We start from the raw sequence: 7,882 nt of genomic DNA, 5'->3' as shown, positions 1-7,882 counted from the left end.
GTCACAAGACAATGCACTTACATGCACCAGGTAGAAGGTGAACTCTGGGGACCTGAGCGGGGAAGCGACACATGCAGGATATCGGGCGCACGATCTTAGTGACTCCCCGCACAGCGCATTATACACGGACAATGCACTTACATGCACCAGGAAGAAGAAGGTGAACTCCTGGGACCTGAGCGGGGAAGCGACACATGCAGGATATCGGGCGCAGGATCTTAGTGACTCCCCGCACAGCGCATTATACACGGACAATGCACTTACATGCACCAGGAAGAAGAAGGTGAACTCCGGGGACCTGAGCGGGGAAGCGACACATGCAGGATATCAGGCGCACGATCTTAGTGACTCCCTGCACAGCGCATTATACACGGACAATGCACTTACATGCACCAGGAAGAAGAAGGTGAACTCCAGGGACCTGAGCGGGGAAGCGACACATGCAGGATATCAGGCGCACGATCTTAGTGACTCCCTGCACAGCGCATTATACACGGACAATGCACTTACATGCACCAGGAAGAAGAAGGTGAACTCCAGGGACCTGAGCGGGGAAGCGACACATGCAGGATATCAGGCGCAGGATCTTAGTGACTCCCCGCACAGCACATTATACACGGACAATGCACTTACATGCACCAGGAAGAAGAAGGTGAACTCCGGGGACCTGAGCGGGGAAGCGACACATGCAGGATATCGGGCGCACGATCTTAGTGACTCCCCTCACAGCACATTATACACGGACAATGCACTTACATGCACCAGGAAGAAGAAGGTGAACTCCTGGGACCTGAGCGGGGAAGCGACACATGCAGGATATCGGGCGCACGATCTTAGTGACTCCCCGCACAGCACATTATACACGGACAATGCACTTACATGCACCAGGAAGAAGAAGGTGAACTCCTGGGACCTGAGCGGGGAAGCGACACATGCAGGATATCGGGCGCACGATCTTAGTGACTCCCTGCACAGCGCATTATACACGGACAATGCACTTACATGCACCAGGAAGAAGAAGGTGAACTCCGGGGACCTGAGCGGGGAAGCGGCACATGCAGGATATCGGGTGCAGGATCTTAGTGACTCCCCGCACAGCGCATTATACATGGACAATGCACTTGCATGCTCAAGGAAGAAGAAGGTGAACTCCGGGGACCTGAGCGGGGAAGCGACACATGCAGGATATCGGGCACAGGATCTCAGTGACTCCCCGCACAGCGCATTATACACGGACAATGCACTTACATGCACCGGGAAGAAGAAGGTGAACTCCAGGGACCTGAGCGGGGAAGCGACACATGCAGGATATCGGGGGCAGGATCTTAGTGACTCCCCGCACAGCGCATTATACACGGACAATGCACTTACATGCACCAGGAAGAAGAAGGAGTACTCCGGGGACCTGAGCGGGGAAGCGACACATGCAGGATATCGGGCACAGGATCTCAGTGACTCCCCGCACAGCGCATTATACACGGACAATGCACTTACATGCACCAGGAAGAAGGTGAACTCCGGGGACCTGAGCGGGGAAGCGACACATGCAGGATATCGGGCACACGATCTCGCGGATTAATGGCTTAATTAAGATAATTGGGAAAAACGGACAAAAACGATTATAACCGCATGCGTTTAACTGACTACAAACGCATGCTTAAAACGGGCCAAAACAGATTCAAAACGCCACGTGTGACACCACCCTTACGGGAGACAAAGAGGGGGTTTAGCTCCCACAAAATTTTTAACCCTTCCAGTATGAGGTCCCCTGTGTATCTCTAATATAGGGGTGGCGACCATACATAATCCACCGCTAAAGGATTGACACAGCAAATATCCCGTAGAAGCCTGCCCCCGGCACTGGCTCAGCGCCAAAATGTGCGTCAGATATTCAGAGGAACTGCCACATATTATGGCCGGGGCGGAATAGGGCAGGTAAGTCGTCTCCCATTGAAATCATCTTTCATTTACCACCGGATTTAGGCTGCGGTCACACGTTCTACTAGGCGTCTGTTCATAACCCGACGCTAGCGCAAAGGGGGCGGTCCTCGGCCCGAACGCACATACATTTCCAGGGAAACGCATGCGATTGATTACACGATCGAGCCCCGCCCCCTGTGCGCTAGCGGAACGTGTGAATTCAGCTCATTTGCATATTTTTTATAAAGTACTTTATTCGGTCTCGGGTAACGAGCGTTGCTGTGGTGACAGTCTAACCCCCCCCCCTAAATCTGGATGTAGATGTCCTTTAATATGGTTAATTTGGAGAAGATGGTGACCCCAAGGTGGAGGTCCACATGGGGGGTGCAAAAAGTGTGCAAACTCTTCTATGAGACTGTCCCTCCACATTGTCAGTCACACACACCCTGAGGGGAAAGGGCCGCCATGTTTGTTGATAGTGGGCGGGGTTTCAGTGTATGACATCACTTGTCAGCTTTCGACATCATCACGCCGCAAATAGTCACTTTACCTCAGGTGTGAAGGGTGACCAGGAACCCTAAACATACCTTCCGGTAATTTCAGACTTTACACACTTCTAGAAGCTTCCTGTGTGGTGAACTGATCTCTACACATGTACCACAAAGTCACTGGGAGCTAAGAAGCCGCCTCCGCCTCCTGAGGGCAAGCTCGCGCCCTCAACAAAGATGGACTCCAGCACCTTTTGTCCTCAACAAAAAATGGCGGCGCGGTGACTTCCGGTGACGTCGCATCGGCCAGAGCGGCTGCTGGTTACTTCGAACGAATCCCCGCCTAGTAATGGGATCGTCTCGGCCAATCAGAGCGCAGATTCTGGTACTTCCTGGACGTTGTCTAGCCGTCGTTATGGAGACGCTACGGCCTAGACGTCCAATCAGAAGGCGCGGCGCTGGGGGTTTAAAAGAAACAGCGTCCGGAGTGTGACCGTTACTGGCTTCTCCCCGTGTAGTGACAGGTGAGTGGCGGGTGTGCGGGCTCCTCCGTATAGCTGCCGCCTATCAGGAGCCGCGTGTGTACAGACCTTATGTCTCCTCACTGCTGGGTGCTACAAGATCTGTCCTGGGGTCTCCCTCATCCCCTGATTTGTATTGGGGGTCCCTGGCCTGTTCTCCCCCAGTATCCCCCTGTGTATTGGGGAGCGGGGTCTCCCCTGGCCTGTGCTCCCCCAGTATCCCCCCTTCCTCCTGTGTATTGGGGAGCGGGGTCTCCCCTGGCCTGTTCTCCCCCTGTATCCCCGTCCCTCCTGTGTATTGGGGAGGGGGGTCTCCCCTGGCCTGTGCTCCCCCAGTATCGCCCTCCCTCCTGTGTATTGGGGAGGGGGGGTCTATGGCCTGTGCTCCTCCATCTGCCCCAGTATCCCCCTGTGTATTGGGGAGCGGGGTCTCCCCTGGCCTGTGCTCCCCCAGTATCTCCCCGTCCCTCCTGTGTATTGGGGAGGGGGGGTCTATGGCCTGTGCTCCTCCATCTGCCCCAGTATCCCCCTGTGTATTGGGGAGGGGGGTCTCCCCTGGCCTGTGCTCCCCCAGTATCCCTCTCCCTCCTGTGTATTGGGGGGGTCCATGGCCTGTGCTCCCCGACCTGTTCTGGTATCTCCCTCCTGTATGTTAGGGGGTCCCCAGGATGTGCCCCCCCCCCCCCCATCTTTTCCAGTACTGCCCTCCTGTGTATTGGGGGGTCCTGGCCTGTGCTCCCCAGTATCTGCTACCCTACTGTGTATTGGGGATGCATGGCCAGTGCTCCCCCCATCTGCCTGCCTTCTGTGTATGGGGTGTCCCCAGTCTGTGCTTTCCATGTAATTGCCCCAGTATCCCCCTCCCTCCTGTGTATTGGGGTCCCTGGAACATGCTACGTGCCCCCCCCCCCTACCTGCTCCAATATCTGTGTATTAGGGGTCCATGGTCTGTGCTTCCCCCTATACCTGCTACAGTATCTGTGTATTAGGGGTCCATGGCCTGTGCCCTCCCGTACCTGCTCCAGCATCTGCCTCCCTCCTGTGTATTAGGGGTCCACGGCCTGTGCTCTGTGCTCCCCCTATACCTGCTCCAGTATCTTCTGCCCTCCTGTTAATTAGGGGGGGGGGTCTATGCTCCCCTTTTAACTGCTCCAGTACCCGCCTCCCAATGGTCTCCCTTCTAAACATCAACTTTTAAAATTAGTGATCTCCCATGAATTTTCCCTATACCATTCCTTGTCTCTGCAGATTGGAGGATCATGGCGCAGTTTGTGTTTGAGAATGACCTGAACAGCATCCTGAAGCTGGATGCGCCCATCGTTAACGCCCCAATGGCGAGGTGGCAGCGCAAAGCCAAGGAGGGCTCCTGCTCGTCCGCTAACACATCGGTGAACTCCAGCGTCCTGACGCCCATGAAGGCAGCAAACCGATCCCACAGCTCCAGCAAGACTCCGTCCAGGACTCCAGGTGCAGTGTCCACTCTGTATGGTATACTAAGGCTGCGGCCTGGTAGATGCTGGGGTGCCCCAGGTCTCAGGTGCGGCGTCCTACTTGGATGTCAGCTTAGATGCTTGGACTCGTAGCTTCCAAGTGACATGCATGAATCGCTACAGCAGGTCACCACTGTCCCACATGGAGGCAGCACTCCTTCAGTTAGTCCACCATGGTGCAGGACCCCCCTGCATCAGTCCATGGTCTGGAGGGCACAGTCCGCTTTCATGGGTTGAACACGGCTGTGATATATAGGCCAGAAGTGCAATAGACAGCAGTGAGCCTGTGCCCTAGGCAGGATACTGGGTCATCCTGTTATTGGCCATTTTCAGATATGGCATCATTACATGAAGGAACTGCTGCCCTAATGTTCAGCGGGCATGTTACTGTAGCTCAGATATTGGGGCTTGCAGAACTAAAGGGCTGCTCAGGAGTCTGACACTGGTCCAGAATGGGGTACATGGAGCCCCTCACTACTCCTAAAGGATGAGACTTCTGCAGGCTCCAAGCTCTCCTGCTAGCTACACGAACCAGTGGTGCCTTAGTGTCTCCCCTCCGGCATTCTGGCAGAAATCTGCAATGAGTGGAGGCGACTTCTCTACCTGCATGTGTAATGTATATACATCTTCTCCAGGCAAGTCGCAGGGTAAGCTGCAGGGAACGCCGTCCCGGGCCGGAGGGGATCGCTTCATTCCCAACCGCAGTGCCATGCAGATGGATGTGGCCAGCTTCCTGCTCAGTAAGGAGAATGAGCCTGAGGACCAATCTCCCACAAAAAAGGTGATTGCCTATCTACTAATCATGTCTGATGTCATGGGGTGCCGGGTGCCCATGACCTGACTTGTCTGTTTCTCTTGCAGGAGCAGCAGAAGGCCTGGGCTGTCAACCTCAATGGATTTGATATGGAAGAAGCCAAAATCTTGCGGCTTGGTGGGAAGTCTCTGAATGCCCCTGAAGGTTGGTTGAGATCTCGCTGTAGGGTGACGCTTCTGCTCTTGACTTGGACTTTTCTCATCCCTCGCTGTCTCCCCTCCAGGTTATCAGAACAATCTAAAGGTTCTGTACAGTCAAAAGACGACTCCTGGATCCAGCAAGAAGCCCAGCAGATACATCCCGTCCGTTCCTGACAGAGTCCTCGATGCCCCTGAGATCAGGAATGATTACTGTAAGTTCTGGACCTGCAGTCATGTGACATTAAAGGGATTTCTCTCAAATAAACGGAGCCTCTGCAGCTCCAGAACTTGAACTACTCTCCAGTAGGTTCTGTTGGCATCTTGTTCATTCAATCGCATGACCATGAATGTGATAACCCTTCCAGGACATTGGGAGTAAAGCTTCTGGTGTTGGAGTATTGGGTGGGGGGTGATATGGCTGCTTATCTTGCGTCACTGGTTTGTATGTGTCTAGGACTAAGCGCCAAAACGTCTTGGGGTAATGTAGTTACTAATCCTGGATAACCCCCTCGTCTCCTCCCAGACCTGAACCTAATAGACTGGAGTTCCCAGAATCTTCTGGCCGTGGCACTGAGCGAGACTGTTTACCTCTGGAATTACCTGAGCGGAGACATTGTCCTACTGCTACAGATGGAGAACTCTGAGGAATACATCTCATCTGTCTCCTGGATCAAGGAAGGGAATTACCTGGCAGTGGGGACCAGCAATGCTGAAGTACAGGTGAGTCTGGGGATGACTCTTACCTTGGGTTACATGGTTCTGGCCCTGAATGTCTAATGGCTTCCTCTTCTCCTCCAGCTTTGGGACGTTCAGCAGCAGAAGCGTTTACGGAACATGGTCAGTCACTCGTCCCGCGTCGGCGCCCTCAGCTGGAACAACCACATCCTGTCCAGGTGAGTGTAGTCGGTTCTTGTACAGTCCTCCCTGTTCTCATGGGGTGCACAGTAGGTGTTGCACAACAGCAATGTCCTCGTTCTCTAACACTTCCTCCTTATTGACTGTTTCAGTGGCTCCCGGACAGGACACATCCACCACCACGATGTCAGAGTTGCTCAGCATCATGTCGCCACTCTTGCAGGTCACACACAAGAGGTCTGCGGCTTGAAGTGGTCCCCTGATGGCCGCCATCTAGCCAGTGGGGGTAATGATAATCTGGTAAATATCTGGCCCAGTGTCCAAGGAGACTCCGGGGAGTTCACACCTGTGCAGACCTTCACACACCACCAGGGAGCCATCAAGGTGAGGAAAATGTACTGTAGTCTGCAGTGTGACTGGGAAACTGTCTGTGTTAGGATTGTTTTTATAAAACTGCCCTTTTTATGACAAAGCTTCACTCTCTGACCCGTAATATAAAGACTAATTGCTATCAGATTAAGCTCATATTTGGACATTAAAATATAATTGAATTCTGGTGCCTATTAAAAAGTTCCTGGCGGTCAAAGATCTGCTCCATGCAGACGCAGCCTTTACTCAAATGTTGTATAGACCCCACCTTTTCTCTGGACTTTTTTTTTTTTTTTTTTTTTTACTTTGTTGGATTATAAGACTGCCATTTCTTAATTGCAAATGTGAGCCCTATATGGCATAGTAATGTCTGCCCAGCTTACTGACGGTTTGCACATAATGGAAATTATTGTAAGTGTAGACTGACTGCTGTCCCTCCGTAGGCCGTGTCCTGGTGCCCCTGGCAGTCTAATGTCCTTGCAACTGGTGGTGGAACAAGTGACAGACACATCAGAATCTGGAACGTGTGCTCCGGCAGCTGCCTGAACGCTGTGGACACGCACTCGCAGGTAAGTGTGAGTCTTGGGATGCTCCACCATGTAGCGCTGTGCAATCTGCTATACTAATAGCTCTGCCTCCTCCAGGTCTGCTCCATCCTCTGGTCCACAAACTACAAGGAGTTAATCTCTGGCCACGGTTTTGCACAGAACCAGCTGGTGATCTGGAAGTACCCAACCATGTCCCGGGTAGCGGAGCTGAAAGGTAAGTGATGAGTATGAGATGTGCCCGTACCTATCCCAGAGCACCATTCATGCGTTTTCATTTCCCCCTGCAGGGCACAGCGCCCGGGTCCTCAGCCTGGCCATGAGCCCGGATGGCAGCACCGTGGCCTCTGCTGCAGCAGACGAGACCCTGAGACTCTGGAATTGCTTTGAGGTGGATCCAGTCACCAAGAAGGAAAAGGAGAAGGCGCGGAGCAGCAAGAGCATCATCCACCAAAGCATCCGCTGACCTCCCACCGTGCCGGTTTTAACCCTTTGTGTACATTTGTATCTTAGAATAAAAAATTGTATTTTGTACTTATGACTTGTAAATGCATTTTTAGGGTTTTTTTATGGGATGTTGTCTGTAATGTCGTGAGGGGGTGCTGTACTGATGGGACTATTTATACCACTGTGCCTTGTCCTGTTAGTAAACTGGTTTTATGTACAGAATGTGATAAATGACTGTAATCATCATGTGTGATGTCAGACCGGAAATAAATGAGTTGTTCTTATCACTGTGA

The 7,882-nt window shown here is 52.8% G+C and overlaps 1 protein-coding gene across 1 annotated transcript; it reads left to right on the top strand.

Annotated features, from left to right (window-relative positions):
- Positions 1 to 2,792: 2,792 nt before the first annotated feature.
- Positions 2,793 to 7,882, top strand: CDC20 (cell division cycle 20). Its single transcript, XM_072127545.1, has 11 exons — positions 2,793 to 2,932; positions 4,178 to 4,396; positions 5,055 to 5,200; positions 5,281 to 5,377; positions 5,457 to 5,585; positions 5,897 to 6,093; positions 6,172 to 6,266; positions 6,381 to 6,612; positions 7,041 to 7,166; positions 7,242 to 7,359; positions 7,433 to 7,882. The coding sequence occupies exons 2-11, from the start codon at positions 4,189 to 4,191 to the stop codon at positions 7,606 to 7,608; spliced, it is 1,524 nt and encodes a 507-aa protein (XP_071983646.1). The 5' UTR covers positions 2,793 to 2,932; positions 4,178 to 4,188; the 3' UTR covers positions 7,609 to 7,882.

Source organism: Engystomops pustulosus, chromosome 10, assembly GCF_040894005.1.
Source record: "Engystomops pustulosus chromosome 10, aEngPut4.maternal, whole genome shotgun sequence".
Lineage (NCBI taxonomy): Eukaryota > Metazoa > Chordata > Amphibia > Anura > Leptodactylidae > Engystomops > Engystomops pustulosus.
This window is presented reverse-complemented; position numbering and strand designations above follow the sequence as displayed.